Source organism: Mauremys mutica, chromosome 1, assembly GCF_020497125.1.
Source record: "Mauremys mutica isolate MM-2020 ecotype Southern chromosome 1, ASM2049712v1, whole genome shotgun sequence".
NCBI classification, from domain to species: domain Eukaryota; kingdom Metazoa; phylum Chordata; order Testudines; family Geoemydidae; genus Mauremys; species Mauremys mutica.
Genome location: NC_059072.1, coordinates 25,612,967 through 25,632,837, shown reverse-complemented (window position 1 = coordinate 25,632,837; position 19,871 = coordinate 25,612,967). Strand labels below are relative to the sequence as shown.

The window sequence follows — 19,871 nt, the reverse complement described above, 5'->3', positions numbered from 1 at the left end:
CTGCTCTGTCCTTCTCTTTCTTACTGGGGGAAGTCAGGGGCTCCCCTCCCAACAGAGGAAGCATCAGGTATAAAATATATAAATGTATTATTCTAAAATATGCTGCATGCCCCTTTTACCCTGGTTATCAGAGGCACTCAGAAGAACACATTTGTAAAGATTCTTGTGTTATATTTTAATACACATTTGCTTGTCACCTATTTAATTATACTCAGCTGTCTAAACCAACAACATACTCTTTCTCTCTCTAAAAATCAGTGGGCCAAATTCTTGCCCAGTGTAGCTCCACAGAAGTCAATGAAGTTACGTTGGGGACGAATTTGGCCCTACAACTCTAATTAGTGAAACAGGTGATCAGTATTCACATGTAATTTACGAAGGCATGAAATAAAAAAGGCATCTAATAACAGATGTGGAGGCCATTGGCACAAGAAAACATCAGAAGTTGAAACAGACAAAACAGGAAGAAGCCAAGAGCAATAAAACCATAATCAAACATATCTATGTTTTATTTAGGCCAGATAGATTTATTAAAAACAAGTCTTACCAGTAATAGTTATGTGACCCTCTTTAGGGGCACACTGGGTTTCCTGTAACTGGATCTCTGAGCTCACATCAACCTTGCTTCCAGATAACTGTAAATAAGCTTTAAGAGAGGCAGGTACCTTGACTGTAATACAGCCTGTTATAAATTAAAATGAAAGAGATGAATGTTAATATCCAAGACAAAGCATGCAAACAGAGAGAGGGCCCCCACTATTCTGCTCTTTTCTGAGCTTACATGGGAGAGAGAGAGAAAGAGTCCTATTTTTGCTCAAGCATCTTCAGAGATGCTGGTTTCTTTTCTTGCCTCCAGGAGGATAAAAGGCACTCCTGTGGACACACGTATGCTCACTTACTGCAAACAGAAGATTGTGCAGCAGTACAAACAGCTATTTTCTGAGATATCTTCCCCTTATAGCATAGAGCTAGCACTTCACATCCATTGAGAAGTTGCAGCCTCACAGCTGATTCTAGCTTGGGGAATAAATTGCTGTCTACTCCACAGCTATTGCCAATTACATTTTACAGATGATCTGTTAGCAACATTACAACAGCTTCAGTAATCTGCTCTACCACAACTTTGAGATTAAAAACTGGAAGTCTGGCCTCTATTGGAACAGCAATCCTGAAGTACTTCCCTAAATGTGGGCCTCCTGTTGGGTTGAAGCTAATAGCTGAGCCATCCAGTTACCAGTCTGAGACATATTTGGAATAGTTAGATCGAGCATCTTCAGTAGCTGTGCTCTGTGCATGAAGGCAAAAAACAAAAAAACTCAACCACATTTTCTGAATAAAGGTTTTTTATTTTCAGTCTGATTCCTGCTTTCACTTGGCAAAAATTTTCATTTTTATATAGCTACATAAATACTGTAGGCCCAACTCAGAACATAATTAGTACTTTGATACACTATTTATATATCAGTCCTCCAAAGTAATATCCATGATGCTACCTGTACAAGAAAATGCAAACAACAGACATATAGGGCCTGATCCTATCCCTACTCCACACAGCACAAGGCAGTCAGAGAGCTACCCTGATAAGGCAGCTGGGGATTCCCCTTGTGTATGGGACTCCCAGGGTGGTATATCCTCAGCTCTATGTCATTGGTTCCTGACCCTCCCTAGAGGACAACTGTCAGCATAATTCAGGCTGCCATAAATTATGATGGGCACAGAAGAACCAGCCAGATCAGGGGAATGGAAAGATGGCTCACAGACACTTTTTCTCTATCCTCATGTGCTGCTTGGTCAAATTCAATGGTCTAGCCCAGGGATCGGCAACCTTTGGCACGCGGCCCATCAGGGAAATCTGCTGGCGGGCCGGTACGGTTTGTTTACCTGCAACGTCTGCAGGTTTGGCTGATTGCAGCTCCCACTGGCCGCGGTTTGCCATTCTAGGCCAATGGGGGCTGCGGGAAGCAGTGGCCAGCACATCCCTCGGCCCACAACGCTTCCCACAGCCCCCATTGACCTGGAACGGCGAACTGCGGCCAGTGGGAGCTGCGATCGGCCAAACCTGCAGATGCTGCAGGTAAACAAACCGTCCCGGCCCGCCAGTGGATTTCCCTCATGTGCCACGTGCCAAAGGTTACCAATCCCTGGGCTAGCCCATAAAACCTGACAAACACTCAGTTATTTTGACATTATAGGCCAGGTTCTACTCCACTGATGTCAACAGTTATTCTGGATTTACATTGGTGTAATTGAGAGCCGAATTTGGCCTATTCTGTCTTTGTCTTCACTGGAACAGATGTCAGAGCATGTTTTGCAAATCAGTTTAATATTTTTTTTTTTGTTATAACACTTATGAAACACATTTCCCTCTCTCGATGGTTAAACATTAATGTGAGTTACTGGAAGTAATTCCACACCTGGTTAGGTAGTAATGTGAATATAGTTCTTCCCATCACAGGAGATGGAGTGGCTAGTGCAGGACAACAAAAGATAGCACACAGGAATTAATTCAGTATCTTTCTTTCCTCTCTTGCTGAACACTGCATTCCTACAGGACCTATTCCCCATTTCAGGGATAACAGGGGAGGGTTATCCAAAGACAAATGACCACACAGAAACACTGGGAGAGTGCAAAGGCATAACAGAAATGAGAACAAAGAGTACTGTATAATGGCTTTTGCAAATGCATTACTCAACATTGTAACACAAAACACCTGCAAGGCATGAGTGTTTTTACTATAACGGGACCTTCAGGTCTGTGCTCTTTCAAATGGCAAAGCGGTAAATCCAGCTTTTGAAGGGTGATGTTTTAACAAGTAAAGTTGTGATAGGTAAGTAAGTAGATAGCAGAAATTAGGGGAGTAATTAGCTCATTTAACAACATGTCCAGGTGCTCAGGCATGTGTCATCTCTCTGGCTCTGCCTTCCCTTGCATTGCTGCTTTGCCATTTTAATTTCATGGTCTCCACACAAAGTCATTTTTTCATGGGGAAAAAGGCATGGAGAATTGAAATATGAGCCTCATCAGTTCCACACACCTGCCAACAGCATGGAGTAAATGGCACTGATGAGGCAAAGGGGGATTACAATCCTAGTCAGTTCTGCAGGATTCTACTGGTTTGGTGGGGAAGATTGCTGGAAGAAAGGTAGAAAGTGTAAGATTCCCACTGAAATGAAAGCTCCAGGTGATTTTGGGGGGTCTATTTTAAATACCATTGTCACCTGCAGTGCTTACTTTGCTAAGAGCCAATATACATTTTCTAATGATGAATTAGGTAAGAATTACTATTTTACTGTAATTATTTAAATATAGAGAGCGGGTAGTTTTACCATCTCATAAAACTTTCCTTTATATCAAAGGCTGCCATAAAATGTTCCAATTTGCTCACCTTTCTGGCTTTTCAGATCCACGTTTCTCACTTGACTAACATAAACATCTATTGCCCCCCGATGTGTAGAAGCTTTTAGACATCCATCTGATGACTCTGAAAAACAAGAGAATAGAAGGATTAAGTCGGAACAACGTTTATTCTAGGATTTTTGAAGTAATTTTCAAAATATTAAACTCTGAGCTGGATTCAGCCACTGGGATAATGAACTGGTATTTTTTGTGATATAGCTTTCCCTCATCTAGCTAGGATCAGACTCCCGTCCGACGTGCAACGTCAAAGGTTTGCATAAACCTTCCTCTCTGACCTGGGCACAGAGCAGCCATCTTGTTGTTTCTGGGTTTGTGGAAGCTGCCATGGCCTACTCCATCCTCCCAGGGTGGAAGTTTTACCATTCTGCGCCACTGGCCCAATCATGGCATCTCTAGCTTGCTACAGAGGGGGAACTTCATCCCTGTGCAGACAGCCAGCACAAGGCCTAAGCATCACTTAAGCCTTCAAATGAGGCCTGCACTGAACCTCTCTGTGGGGTAGATAGATTTCACTCAGAGAAAGCCACTATACATATAAGTTTGCCAGGTGTCTGGTTTTCGACTGGAATGTCTGGTCGAAAATGGACCCTGGCGGCTCCGGTTGGCACTGCCGACCGAGCTGTTAAATGTCCAGTTGGCAGTACAGTGGGGGGCCAGGGCTAAACAGGCTCCCTACCTGCCTTAGCTCAGCGTAGCTCCCATAAGTGGACGCCAGGTCTCTGTGGTCTCCAGGCGCTGGGGCGGACAGGGACTGGAAGGCTCCGAACGCTGCCCCTGCCTCAGTGCCAGTTCCGCAGCTCCCATTGGCCAGGAACTGCACCCAATGGGAGCTGCGGGGGCACTGCCTGCCGGCACAAAGGAAGCACACAGAGCCTAGAGGCCGTAGGGACCCGGCGGCTGCTTCCTCAGAGCTGCGGTAAGTGCTGCCGGGACCCCGCACCTCCCTCCCCTGCATTCCAATCCCCTGCCCCAGCCCAGAGTCCCCTCCTGCACCCCAAACCCCTAATCCCAGCCCCACCCCCACTTTCACCCCCTGCACTCCAACCCCTGCCCCAGCCCAGAGTCCTCTCCCACACCCCAAACCTCTGATCCCCGGCCCCACCCTAGAACTCACCCCCCCCCCCGCCGGAGCCCATACCCCCCTCCCACACGCCGAACCCCTCAGCCCCAGCCCGGAGTTCCCTTCTGCACCCCAGACCCCTCATCCCCAGCCCAGAGCCCATACCCCTTCCCGCATCCCAACCCCCTGCCCCAGCCAGGTGAAAGTGAGTGAGGGTGGGGAAGAGCAAGCCACAGAGGGAGGGGGATGGAATGAGTGGGGCAGGACCTTGGAGAAGGGGCAGGGCATGGGTGGGGCTTCAGTGATGGGGCGGGGCGGGGTGTTTGGTTTTGTGTGATTAGAAAGTTGGCAACCCTACATACATAGGCAGTATGGAGTTTAGCATAACAACCTCCCATCCCCTACACAGCACAATTGAGCTGATTTAACTAATTTTAGGCCTTGCAGAACAGTGTTTCTCAACCTTTTGTGGCTCAGAACCCATTTGTAAATGTTTATGAACTATCATGACCCAGTAATAGTCTGCGGCTGGAGGCCCTGGGATGGGTTTAGATGGGTCCTGCCTGGCACTGACCCCACAGTGTCAGCTCCCACAGCTCCTATGAGGATGGCTGGGCTTGGCTCTCCACTAGGGTTACTGCCTGGCTGGTATTTGACCAGCCCGGCTGGTTTTTTTAAATGGATTTACCAGTTGCCAGAAAAATAATTTAAACTGCCGGGTATTTTTTTTTTGTATGCGGGTCTAAAGATTTGCATTATCGTCACAATACACTGGGATATCTAATGTTAAAAGTTTCTGTGTCCAGCTAAAGATGCTGCAGTGTTCCCACTTCCAAAGGTTAAGTAAGAAAATGATGTTATCAGTCTTATCTATATGTGTTCTCTCTCTAGATATTATAAGTGGCTGTTAAGGGGAGGGTTGCGGACAGGACCGGTGCAAGGATATTTTGCACCCTAGGTGAAACTTCCACCTTGCGCCCCCCACTCTGGCCTCTCCCCCCAGAGCATCACTTATTACAAACTTTCAAAAATGAATACTGCATAATGTGGCATTGTTCATTAGAATTAATACACATTCGGCTTGAAAATTTATTCATTTCATTATTTAGACAACATATTTAATGAAAATAAATGAATAACCTGACAGGGTGTGGGGCTGGCTGGCTTCAGGCAGGGGGGTGCGACAGGGATTGGCTGGAGACAGGTGGGTGTGGGGCTGGCTGGCTTTGGGCAGGGCAGGGGATGCGAAGCTGCTTGGAGATGAGGTGCAGGGTTGGCTGGAGACAGGGGAGTGTGGCGCTGGCTGCGAGCTGGGGGCGTGGGGCGGGCTGGCTGGCTTCAGGCAGGGGGGTGCAGCAGGGGTTGGCTGGAGATGGGGCGTGGGGCTGGCTGCAGGCACCGCAGGGGGTGGGGGGCTGGCTGGAGACGGGGCGTGGGGCTGGCTGCAGGCACCGCAGGGGCTGCGGGCAGGGCTCGGGGTGCAGGGCTGGCTGCGGGCAGAGCAGGGGGTGTGGGGCTGGCTGCGGGCAGGGCTCGGGGTGCGGGGCTGGCTGGAGGCAGGACAGGGTGTGTGGCAGGGGCTGGCTGGAGACGGGGTGTGAGGCTGGCTGGAGGCAGGGCAGGGGGTGCAGCAAGGGCTGGCTGCGGGCAGGGCGGTGGGTACCAGGGCCATCCCTAGATATTCTAGGGGTCCTAAGCAGCCCCACCCGTGGGGGTGGGGGTGTGGTGCCCCAGCCTCCTGGGGGGGGGGGGGAACGCCCCAGGCTTCCGGGGGGGGAGGGGGGACAGGCCTCCGGGGGGGGGGCTGGCTTGGAGGGCAGGGGGAAACCACCCCCCAGCACTCACCGGTGGCGCAGCTGGGACCGCGTCTTTGCACTTCCCCCCGCAGGTAAGTGCAGGCCCGGCCCTGCTGCAGAGCTCAGGGGAGTGGAGGTGGGGCGGGGCTGAGCAGAGGCGGGGGCCCTGGGGAAGAGCCGGAGTAGCGCAGTGCCCCCGGCAGCGGGAGGAGGAATGACATCACTTCCCCGCCAGCCGGAGCTGATCAAAGCCACAGCGCCCCCTCGCACAGCAGCGGGAAGAGGGTTACACGTTTAGCTGGCACTGGGTGAGCATCCCAGACATTTTGGACACTGCTTTTTGGCGCCCTCAAATCTTGGCGCCCTAGCTGGCTGCCTAGTTTGCCTAGTGGTTGGCCCTGGTTGCAGAGTTGCCGTGTGGTTGGGGTTGTGGCAGGCTTGCCTTGAGGAGCGGAGGTGCCATTTTTTTGCATTTCAAAAGTGGTAACCCTGTTCTCCACTCTGAGTGTTGCAACCTCCGGGGTTGCAGCACCGCTCAGGCTTGGCCCCACACCTGAGACCTGAACAAATTTGTGTGAGTGGAGTTGTGACCTGGCTCATGGGGTTGCAATGCCATTCACTCAAATTTGACCTTTCCAGACTCCCGTCATCTTGTCGGCTGGGCCAATCGTGAGTGGCGCTGGGACCCCAGAGGCTGCAGTGCCTGGAACAGGGAGGTGAGCCAAGCAAACCCATGGGACAGGAGCCACAACATGACCCTTTGAAACAATCTGGCACTCCAATTTTGGTACAACCCAATGGGTTGGGAAACACTGTTATAGAGTATATGGGGACAGGATATTCTCCCCACATTTTAATTTTACTGAATTGGAGAGAAAATTACTGAATTTTGATATTCATAGAAAACTAGCACATACAGATAATGGTCTGATATCTCACTACTCTCTCAGAAAGCAGCATACATATGTTTTCCTTCATATATTATCAGTTTTCATCTATGACAACTGAAGACTCTCTAAAGGAATGACTACACACATACAATGCTTCAAAAAGGGCAAACCAGAGTTGGAGACAATTCTGTAATTGTCTCCATTTCCTGTCATTGTACTTGCAATTCATTCAGGCTTCAGGTAAACAAGTTTCAACAATGTTATACTCAAAGTCTGAAGAATTAACTTTTGAACAAACTAAGGAATATTTTTTTCCTGTAGATAAAGATTCTAAATCCCAATCTTAATTTAAGAAGTATACAGAAACTCCAGAGATTTGTAAAAATCTGAAAAAATATCAAGCCGTGCAGCATGATCAATGGTAAGTGAACTAAAAATCTTTTGTCCAGACAGCAGTTGGAATGAACAAATCTTTCCACTGTGAATTTCTTTTATCCAAAGGATGTATTGGCAAGGAATGTGAAAGGTTGATAGAAACCATTCCATTTTTCTGATGTTTTGTGTGTGCATAAAAGAGATAATCTGCCAGAAATTGCTAAAACTACATACATGAGTCTGACTGAAGCTAATTAGAGCTGATTTGGCAATTTGACATAGGGAAGATTTCTGGAGAACAACATGGTTGATTAGTTGTGGGGAAGAAAAGAAGAATCCAAGCATAACGCTCTAAGCTTTTCTGTTTTCTTTAGCAATAAGCAATCACTGAACTGGTCTGCAGTTTTTTGTTTTAACTGAGCTCTCAACCCACAGTTGTAACAGACCAACACACCAATTATAAGAGTAACAACATGGGAAGGGAATGTTTTCCCAAAGCTAAAGCTGCTTTCTTAGAGGGGAAAATATTAAGAAGAAAATAAGTGTGGCCAATCCAGCTCTAGTCAGCTGGGAAACTGGCAGCATCTTTTGGCTCATTTAAAACAGCAGTAACAGAGTAGCCTCCACAGAACTCTGAAAGGGATTTTGCTGAAACTGGACCATAACCAAACAATTGGCTCAGTACAAGTCCATTTTTACCTGCCTAGATGCTTCATGGGAGAGTGACACACTAACCAGATTGCTCAGGAGAACTGCCACTAGCGGTCTGTATAGTACAGTAAGTCACATTCAGCTGAGATCAGAGATTATTGAACCAACCCTTATCCAGGGCCGGTGCAACCATTTAGGTGACCTAGGCGGTCTCCTAGGGTGCTAAGATTTGGGGGATGGCATTTTCTTCAGCAGCGACCGCGGCGGCCGGATCTTCGGCCGCCCCGGTCGCCGCCAGCATTTAGGCGGAGGGAGCTGGGGCAGGGGAGCGCGGGGAGGGCCGTCTGCAGCAAGTAAGGGGGGGGGGCGGTACGCAGAGGAATTCCCCGCCCCAGCTCACCCCCTGCCCCGCCTCCTCCCCAAGCACGCCGTGGCTGCTTCACTTCTCCTGCCTCCCAGGCTTGTGGTGCCTAAGCTGATTGGTGCCGCAAGCCTGGGAGGCGGGAGAAGTGAAGCAGCGATGGCATGCTCGGGGAGGAGGCGGAGCAGGGGTGAGCTGGGGTGGGGGTGCCTCAGGGCGCAGGGCTGCCGCGGGGGGGGGCCCTCAGGGCGGAGGCTCAGGGACAAGGGAGGGCGCAAGGTGGAAGTTTCGCCTAAGGCGCGAAACATCCTTGCACCGGCCCTGCCCTTATCTGTTCCCAGTCTTCAAATACTGTGTTTCTATGGCCAATTCTTCAGAGAAACTCTCCTGAAATAAAGCTCTTCTGGGATTCTCCACCAAGGGAGGCTGCTTCTTCCTAACATCAGAGCAACAGTAACTGAAATACGTTCCTTGTGGATTGTATTTTCTAAATGGACAACCTACTTAATTCTCAATTACTGAGAGACAATCTCCACTCATTGTTATATTTTGCTTTCCACAACCAAATCTCTGTACAACTTATCATGAGTGATGTATCCAAGTATTCAGATTCTAAACTGTATTGTCAAATCTATTCACCTACATTTAGGTTATTGCTGATTACGTACTCTATGTATCATATGACTTTAAAAACAAACTTTGTATTTGTGCATAATCTAAGCACTATACCCAGATGTACAGACACTCTTTTCTCAACCTATGTATTATATAATTTTCTTAACATTAGCTTTAATAAATTTTTCAAAGGCTGACAGTTAGAAATTTGCCAGACTTCCAATTCAACTAAAGAGACTCCATTTAAAAAATAAATTCTATATTTGAGGCAAAACCCTGTGTGATGCAAGTGCACTCAGAGATGTTCCACTTTGCCTAAAATACTTAAATATTCAGTGGAGCAGACTGTAACATGGGTCTCTCAGGTAAGTGACCTAACGATTGGGCTATAGATTCTCGCAGTCTCTCTGCTCCAGTGAATACTTCAGTGTTTCATACAAAGTGGAACAGCTTCAATAGAAGAGAGAGTGAGATCCACCCCAGAATAGCCCATAGCCTGGTGGTTAGGGCATTCACCTGGGAGTGGGAGACCTGGGTTCAAGTTGCTGCTCTGAATCAGGAAGAGTAGGGAAGTTAACATGTGTTATATCCTCGGGGGGAGCCGGTTTAGGAAGAAATCAGTTGAGGCCAGAGAGCTGACAGCTAACAAAACCACCATTTTATTTACAGAGACAGAGAGCTCACTCAGCCGGCTGAAGCTGGCTGAGCTAACCCATAATAATCTAACTCAGTTGCCATAGCAACAAAAACCATGACAACCAAATACACAACATATTCCTCCCCCCCTAATAAGAGCATCCCCTAAATAAAACACACACTATACTAGAGAAGGAGGGTAGACTGCCTCCATTCCCGGCTAAACCCTGGGGATTATTTTGCCCCATAACCGTGGGTTCGCCCTAGCTAAAGATCCAGCCGATGAGGAGGCCTTCTGTCTCTAGGCGGATTACGGCGAACTTCTGGTGTTATTGCACCCGAAAGCACTAGGGGCTCAGGGTCCGCAGCACGAACGGGTGAGGAGGTGGTATCAGCTCGTGCTGGGCAAAGGGGTATCTCAGCCACCGGCAGTAATGGAGGAGAACAGTCAGGAACAGGTGACTCGTGATTCGGTGCCTCACCAGAAGAGGTGAAGTCAGACCCCTCAACTGCAGATGGGTCCTGAGGACTGGCATGACCTGGCAACAGCTGATCTACATGTCGCCGCCAGGTAAGATTCTCTGCAGTCCGGACTGTGTAGGAAACAGGTCCTGTTTGAGTGATGACTGTGGCCGGGACCCATTTAGCTCTGGAAGTATAATTCCGAGCCAAAACTGGCTGTCCCGGGCTAAAGGTTCGGTCTTTTGCTCTGGGTGCCCGTCTGATGACTTGATATTGCTGCTGATGTTGCACAATTTGTCGGGGTTCAGGAGGTTTCAGCAGATCAAAGCAAGTGCGCAGCTGTCGTCCCATCATTAGAAAGGCCGGAGATGCGTGGGTCGTAGCATGAGGTGTGTTTCTGTAGGAAAGTAAAAAGGTATCCAGACGCTTTTGAATGGAGTGTTGTCCCCTTGCTGATTTCAAAGCGTTTTTCATTGTCTGCACAAATCTTTCAGCTAATCCGTTGGTGGTCAGATGATATGGTGCTGACGTGATGTGGTGTATCCCATTTGCCTTCATAAAATTTTGAAACTCCTGAGAAACGAACTGCGGTCCGTTGTCGCTCACAAGTTGTTCTGGCAGACCAAAACGACTAAAGAGTCCTCGTAGTTTTTGGATAGTACTCTCTGCAGAAGTGGACTGCATTATAGAGACTTCTGGCCATTTAGAATGGGCATCTATTGCCACCAAGAACATGCTTCCTTCAAGGGGGCCAGCAAAGTCAACGTGAATACGTTGCCACGGGTTTTCAGGCCAGTCCCATGGGTGTAGGGGTGCCCACTGGGGTGCATTCCTCACACCCTGACATGACATACAAGCTTTTGCCTTCTCTTCAATAGCGCTGTCCAATCCAGGCCACCAAAAATAGCTTCGTGCAATTTCCTTCATGCGCACTATTCCACAGTGACCGGAATGTAGCTGTTCTAACATCTGTGATCTCAGTGGTGGTGGAATAATGACACGTCTCCCCCACAACAAACAACCAGATTGGACCGATAACTCCGTCCGCTTGGACATGTAGGGAACAAGGTCGGATGAGACCGGAGAGGTTTGTCGAGATTTTCCATGCATCACCAGGTCCATAACTTGGGACAATACTGGGTCAACGCGAGTTGCCTTCTTTATCTGAGTAGCAGTGATGGGTGTATTCTCTACCTGTTCAAAGTAGAAGATTTCCTTTTGGGCACTATCTTGGTGTTTAACCGGCAAAGGCAACCTTGAGAGGCCATCTGCATTGCCGTGCAGAGTGGATTTCCGATATTTGATTTCATATGTGTGTGCTGAAAGTAACAATGCCCAACGTTGCATACGACTAGCAGCTAATGGGGGAATGCCTGTGTAGGGTCCAAAAATTGATGTCAGAGGTCGATGGTCTGTGAGAAGAGTAAACTTTCGCCCAAACAGGTACTGATGAAACTTCCGAATTCCAAAAACAATTCCTAATGCCTCACGTTCGATTTGGGCGTAGTTAGTTTCTGCTTTGCTTAGAGTGCGTGAAGCAAAAGCAATAGGTCTCTCTTCTCCTGAAGGCATAATATGTGACACGACTGCTCCCACTCCATAAGGGGAGGCGTCGCAGGCCAATTGCAGTGGTAAGGATGGATCAAAGTGCGTTAGAACTTCAGAATTTAGCAATGCATCCTTAGCTTTGTTAAATGCAACATCACAGGCTTCAGTCCACTTCCAGGCCTTTTTCTGCCCAAGGAGCTCATGAAGTGGTTTTAGCAGTGTGGCTAACTGTGAGATGAACTTTCCATAATAGTTCAGGAGTCCTAGAAACGAGCGCAGCTGGCTTACATTTCGAGGTGGGGGAGCCTCCACAATAGCTTTAACTTTTGCAGGGGCCTTATGAAGACCTGCAGAATCAATTATGTGTCCCAAATATTCAACAGAGGGCTTGAAGAATTCACACTTGTCTTTGCGAACTCGTAGGCCATACTCTTCCAGTCTTTGTAGGGTAGCCTCTAAATTCTTTAAGTGATCCTCTTCATTTCTTCCAGTGACCAGGATATCATCCAGATAGCACTGAACTCCTGACAAGCCACACAAGATCTGGTCCATAGCCCTCTGGAACAGGGCGGGAGCAGATGTTATTCCGAAGGGTAGGCGACAGTATCGATAAAGCCCCTTATGAGTCGCAATAGTCAACAGCTCTTGGGACTTTTCATCGACGTGCATCTGTAAATATGCTTGACTCAGATCAATCTTACTGAACTTTTGTCCCCCAGCCAGGCCTGCGAAGAGGTCATCGATGCGGGGAAGCGGGTATTGCTCTGCACACAACACTGGGTTGACAGTGACTTTAAAATCACCGCAAATCCGGAGAGAGCCATCTTTCTTCACGATTGGAACGATAGGAGTGGCCCATGAGCTATGGGTAATTGGTATTAGGACTCCATTGGTGACCAGGCGCTCCAGGTCTGCTTCAACTTTTGGCCTGATGGCATATGGCACAGTTCGGGCTTTCAGATATTTTGGTGGACTGTCAGGTTTAATGTTCAATGTCACAGTGATTCCCTTCATACTTCCCAAATCATCTCCAAAAACAGCAGCATGTTTCCTTAGTATAGGGGTTAGACTGGTTTCTTCTTTAGTCATCCGGTGCACTTCTGCCCAGTTCAGTTGAATCTTCCCAAGCCAAGACCTACCCATTAGGGCTGGGTAGTTACCTCTCACCACAAACAGTGGCAATTTAGCAGCCTGTCCATTGAGCTCCACCTTAACATCAATAGTGCCCAACATGGGCACAGCTTCTCCCGTATACGTCTTCAGAACAGTTTTTGTTGCCTTAAGCGGAAGATGCTGTAGCTTTTCCTTATACACAGTCTCTGAGACCAGCGAGACGGCTACACCGGTGTCCAGTTCCATGCGTATAGGTTTGCCATCCAATAACGGGGTTACCCAGTATTCATGTGAGCCCATTGCCAAAGACAAAACATGCAGTAGCACTTCCTCTTGCGATGAGGTGTCACCTTGATCATCCTGGGTCTGCTCTAGGGTATGCAGGGTTCCTCTTTTTGTCGGCCAGACCACAGGCCTCTTTTTCTTTTGTTTACAGGCACACTCAATGTGTCCCTTTTTGCCACAGTGTCGACACACCAGGTCCTTACACCAGCATTCCGATGCCTGGTGATCCGGCTTACCAGAGCGGTAACATTCTTGACTCTGCACAGTTTTGTGGGTCGGTTCTTGTGACACTTTTTGCACCCTAGGGGATGCACCGATGTATTGCGCCTCCCTTGTAGCCAGTTCCATGGAGACAGCAATATCAACAGCCTTCTGTAAGGTAAGCTGAGCCTCTGTCAGTAGGCGCTTCCGTATAGCTTCACTGTAGAGGCCACACACTAACCTGTCACGCAGGGCATCATTTAACATTTCTTTAAATTCACAGTGTTCTGCTAGCTTTTTTAAAATGGCTACAAATTGTACAACTGTTTCATCTTCCTTTTGGTCTCTTTTGTGGAACCTATATCTTTCAGCAATTACTAGTGGTTTTGGGGAAAAATGGGACCCCAGGATTTCCACAATGTCACTGTAAGATTTAGTTGCTGGCTTAACATGGTGTAGTAAGCTGCGTAGCAGGGAGTAGGTTTTAGCCCCTACAACACTTAAGAATATTGGTACCTTCTTCGCTTCTGTAATGTCATTTGCAATAAAAAAAGCTCAAAACGCTCAGTATACACATGCCACTGCTCCAGATTCTCATCAAAAGGTTCCAGTGGCCTGGTCAGAGTAGCCATGATTTTAGTTTCACTTTCACAGTCAGTGCAAACAAGCAGCTTTTTTGTTTGTTTGTTCTTTACCTTGACTTCTACTTCCTTCTGTTACTGGAGCAGCACCGGAATCCCATCTTCGTCGCCACTTGTTATATCCTTGGGGGGAGCCGGTTTAGGAAGAAATCAGTTGAGGCCAGAGAGCTGACAGCTAACAAAACCACCATTTTATTTACAGAGACAGAGAGCTCACTCAGCCGGCTGAAGCTGGCTGAGCTAACCCATAATAATCTAACTCAGTTGCCATAGCAACAAAAACCATGACAACCAAATACACAACAACATGGGTCTCCCATGTCCTGGATGAGTGCTCTAACCACTGGTCTACTTGGTATAATGGCAGCTCCACAGTTGCTATCATCATTGTGGTTGTTTCATGCAGGACCCAATCCAGTAGGCATGCTCTAGGGAGGCTTATGATAATGCCTATCAGATCATGGACAATAGGTGGGGGAATACCTAGTTTGAGGAGACCACTGTAAGTTTGAAACTGAGCTGATCAGGGTGTCAGGACTTAGGCAGCTTTGTACATGCCCACTGAGAGAAATTTAGGTACCTAGGGAATTTTACTAGCAGAAATGTAGGCACCTGGGGAATTTAGGCAACAGGTAAGCATGGGTTTGAGGTAGGGCTGTCAATTAATCGCAGTTAATAGAATACCAACTGACATTTATTAAATATTTTTGGCTATCTACATTTTCAAATATATTGATTTCCATTACAACACAGAATGCAAAGTGTACAGTGCTCACTTTAAATTATTTTTATTACAAATATTTGCACTGTAAAAGTGATAAACAAAAGAAATAGTATTTTTCAATTCACCTCATACAAGTACTGTAGTGCAACCTCTATTCTGAAATTGTAACTTACAAATGTAGATTTTCTTTGTTACATAACTGTACTCAAAAACAAAACAGTGTAAAACTTTAGAGCCTACAAGTCCACCCATTCTTACTTCAGTCAATCACTCAGACAAACAAGTTTGGTTACAATTTTCAGGAGATAATGCTGCCTACTTCTTGTTTATGATGTCACCTGAAAGGAAAAACAGGTGTTCGCAGGGCACTGTTGTATCTGGCGTCGCAAGATATTTATGTGCCAGATGCGCTAAAGATTCATATGTCCCTTCATGCTTCAACCATCATTCCAGAGGACATGCGTCCATGCTGATGACGGGTTTTGCTTGATAATGATCCAAAGCAGAGCGGACTGACTCATGTTCATTTTCATAATCTGAGTCAGATGCCACTAGCAGAAGGTTGATTTTCTTTTTCGGTGGTTCCGGTTCTGTATTTGAGTGTTGCTCTTTTAAGACTTCTGAAACCATGCTCCACACCTCATCCCTCTCAGATTTTGGAAGGCACTTCAGATTCATAAACCTTGGGTTGAGTGCTGTAGCTTTTTTTAGAAATCTCACATTGGTACCTTCTTTGCGTTTTATCAAATCTGCAGTGAAAGTGTTCTTAAAACAAACATGTACTGGATCATCATACGAGACTGCTGTAACATGAAATATATGGCAGAATGCGGGTAAAACAGAATAGGAGATATACAACTGTCCCCCAAGGAGTTCAGTCACAAATTTAATTAACGCATTATTTTTTTAACAAGCATCATCGGCATGGAAGCAGGTCCTCTGGATTGGTGGCTGAAGCATGAAGGGACATACGAATGATTATCATATCTGGCACTTAAATACCTTGCAACGCTGGCTACAAAAGTGCCATGCGAATGCCAGTTCTCACTTTTAGGTGACATTATAAATAAGAAGCATGCAGCAGTGTCTCCTGTAAATGTAAACAAACTTGTTTGTCTGAGCAATTGGCTGAACAAGAAGTAGGACTGAGTGGACTTGTAGGCTCTAAAGTTTTACATTGTTTTGGTTTTGGTTTTTAATGTAGGTTTTTTTGTACATCATTCTACATTTGTAAGTTCAACCTTAATGATAGAGAGATTGCACTACAGCACTTGTATTAATATTTGTAATTAATATAAAGTGAGCACTGTACACTTTGTATTCTGTGTTGTAATTGAAACCAATATATTTGAAAATGTATAAAACATCCAAAAATATTTAAATAAATTGTATTCTATTATTGTTTAACAGCGTGAATAATTGTGCAATTAATTTTTTTATCGTGCATTTAATCATGCAATTAATTTTTTTAATTGCACAATTAAAATTTTTTTTAATTGCTTGACAGCCCTAGTTTGAGGATCTAAATTTTGAACTGAGGCACCTAAGATGGCAGTTAAGTGCCAAAATACCTTTGTGGCTCTAGAGAGACAAGGTGGGTGAGATAGTATCTTTTATTGGACCAACGTGTGAATTTAGTGTTTTCTTGACATCTACGATGCTGAAAATGTACCATACCTCTAACTGAAAGGGTCAGGCCCCAGCCTCCTCTGTGCATGCTGTGATCAGTGAGATACTGGTCAATGCATGTTGGCCTCCCCCTTTATACCCTCTGCATGACCTCTACCTCTCCACACTTTCCTACCCACGGTACACCTTTCTCGAGTTAGGGCAGGCACTAAGTGCTCCTTGGGATGAGATTATATCTATGTTTGGAAAACACTGAGCACTCTGTCGGATTTAAACAAACAATAATACAACACTACAATCCATGTTTAACCGTGGAAGTGGGCTTTTGGAAATGATATTATGATAATTATTAGAATATCTCTCTTATGTTAGGTAATGAACGAGATACAAATGCCTAGATGGTAGAACAGTACTATGTTAATACTTAAAAGTCAACATCTTTCTTTTTGAAAAGGCTGATGAAGTTGATATTTGTGTTTAAATCTTCTTTTGTCTTCTCTCTCTTAAACAAGTTAGAGAAGGAAATATAACAACGGGTTAAAAAACAGAGGCTGGAGAAGCTTGGATAACAAAACAGTCTGAAATTTAAATGAATAATGCTGCAGGAAAAGTATGGTCTTGCAACAGTTAATGAAGCTTGGTAGGACAAAGTACACAACTGAAATGTTAATGGAGAAGATACATACAGAAAATAGAAAAAGGAGATGAAATGGGAGGGGGGTTATTTTATATATAAATACATACCTAGTTCTAGAGGGTGCTAATATGAATGAACTATTGAGGTTAAAAGCTAGAGAGAAAGTATATGATATTTTACATTCAGAATCTGTTATGAACAGACAACTGAAAGGGAAATATAAGGATGAATCATTCTAAAGGAAATGGAACAGATGGCTAGGTCAAATTACTTGGTATTCTCAAACAACTTCAATGATCTAGGTCAGGGATTGGCAACCTTTCAGAAGTGGGATGCCGAATCTTCATTTATTGACTCTGATTTAAGGTTTCGCGTGCCGGTAATGCATTTTAACGTTTTTAGAAGGTTTCTTTCTATAAGTCTATAATATATAACTCAACTATTGTTGTATGTAAAGTAAATAAGGTTTTTAAAATGTTTAAGAAGCTTCATTTAAAATTAAATTAAAATGCAGAGCCCCCTGGACCGGTGGCTAGGATCCAGGCAGTGTGAGTGCCACTGAAAATCAGCTCGTGTGCCACCATTGGCACCCGTACCATAGGTTGCCTACCCCTGATCTAGGTATTTACTCATACAAAAATGCAGTGAAGCAAAATGTCCTTGATACATTCTTTGTTTTATGGAAATAAAGGCAATCAGTAGGGAGACCAGCTTGGTTAGAGTTTATACTTCACCAGAAATGAAGATGGAAAGATGGGGATATTAAGATGGTGAAACCTGGAATCCACTGATCAGGATCAAATTGGAGTTTACATATCAAGAAGGAGGAGAACCCCCAGAGATATTAAGTATCAGCAAGAGGGAATGTCAGACTGAAAGAGTGACTGGGAAAATGAAATAGGGTTGATGTACAAATCAATTGGTGCAGAGATACTATGTTAATGGGTACACTAGAGATGCCTAGGTCATGTCTACACTGTGTGCACTATGGAGGCATAGCTATGGTGCTGGAGCTATTCTCCTGTAACCCTGTAATGTTGATGCAGGCTACAGAGATGGAAGGGATTTATCTGTTGCTGTAGGAACTCCACCTCCCCAAGCGACAGAACTAGGTTGAAGGAAAAATTCTTCCGTTGATCTAACTGCATATACACAGGGTTAAGTCAGCACAGCAATGCGCTCAGGCTTGTGGACTTTGACACTCCAGAGTGCCGTAACTCTGTCAACCTAAATTTTAAGTGTAGACCAGGCCTAACGTAGCTGCAGGGAGGGGGAGTCTTAAAAGGTGTTCTTTGTAAGGGTCAAAAGGAAATAAGGCTAAAATGGAGGACAATCACAACCAAAATACAGCTGCACTTTTGTTGGTGTTGCGTAGCATTTTTTCCTATTTTTGAATCAGGTGAGGAACAGAAGGTATCACAGAAAATTGAAAAACATGAAAGAAATTAACAGACATCACACAAAGATTTATCTTAAGATTCCAGAAAAAGAAAAGCCACTGATTGTACAGAAATGACCTCCGAGATCTAGCAACCAGATTTTTTCCAAAACAATTCACGCTATCTCCTACTTGCAAAGTACTGTATAAAATAGTGACCCATATAAATCACACACCTACAGGAAACAGACAAGTAAATACCAAGATAAGTTACAATAATAAATTTACAAAAAAAGTGGAACTTGATACATCCCAGTAAAACATTCAGTACATCAGCATAGGGTAGAACAGTTTCATAGCTTGACAATCAATTATTTCCCTTCATACTGACACTTAATAAGTGGAAATAATAAAGAATAATGTTGACAAATTGTCCTTAGCTTAAATCTGAATATTTCCCGCAAAACTTCTTTAGTTTTCCCAAGAGCACTAATGGATTCTGTTCCCATTAAAATGAATGGCAAAACTCCCTATGATTTCAATGAAAGGAAGATCAGACTTTGATTAAGATTTGGTTAAGGAGACACAGCACTGATGAAAGGAAATTAATCAGATCTCATGACTCCGGAGGTGCAAAGCAGATGATTTAAGCCCTTCTTAACTGGCCAGTGGAAGACTCCCTTGGTGTAAGGGAATCCTACAGTGGCATAGGGCCTCTGTAGCAGTTTTTATGCCACCCATTCTGCTGAACCCAAATGGAGGATGGTGACCAGGGAAGAGAGAGAGCACGGCCAGAGTGCCCGTTTTCCAGAACAGCCTTGTCAGAACAGCCATCATAACACAGAGAAGCACTAAAACTGCTCGACCTTATGCCAGGGACCAGGCTGGTATCTGCTGGTATCAGGTCAAGAATGAGGCTGCATTTGCCCTCTCCCTGGCTGTGTGCCAGTCACAGCTCAATCAGTCAGGAGGATCTGGACTCAAGAAAGGGTTGTAGGGGTTGCCTCATATACCTACACAGGTCTGTCGCATCTTACGCGCATTTAACATGCGCAATTTCAGTTTTACGCGGTCGGCAAAAACAAAAACAAAAAAAGAGAAAAATAACAATTTAAATACTGTTTCTGTAGTGTGGGCGATTCCGCCCACCATTCAACCCAATGTAATTTTGACTATATGCGGTTTTCGCTTTACGTGCTAACCGCGGAACGGAACCCCCACATAAGATGAAACTCGCCCATAGCAGCTATCCACAGATGTTCACCTAATACTGTCCTGGTGCTATTAGATGTCCAGACTTTTATAATCTTTTTCACTTTAGCCAGTCATCTGACCCAAGCAGTTTAATACTATAAACTTGCTTAAAACATGGGAGGTTGCCAGCCCTGAAGATTAATGGGAAGAAAGAGACTTCTGGCTCATTTTTTTCTTAACCATGGGACAGATTCTTA

General features: G+C 45.4%; 1 protein-coding gene across 2 annotated transcripts in view; it reads right to left on the bottom strand.

Annotated features, from left to right (window-relative positions):
- Positions 1–19,871, bottom strand: part of FAM185A (family with sequence similarity 185 member A) — a 76,394-nt gene that overhangs the window by 13,326 nt on the left and 43,197 nt on the right. For both annotated transcript variants that reach the window (XM_045029710.1, XM_045029701.1), the window contains 2 exons: positions 3,387–3,482; positions 548–682 (listed from right to left, as the gene is read on the bottom strand). In XM_045029710.1, the coding sequence (XP_044885645.1) occupies positions 548–682; positions 3,387–3,482 (231 nt within the window). The remainder of the gene's footprint in view (positions 1–547; positions 683–3,386; positions 3,483–19,871) is intronic.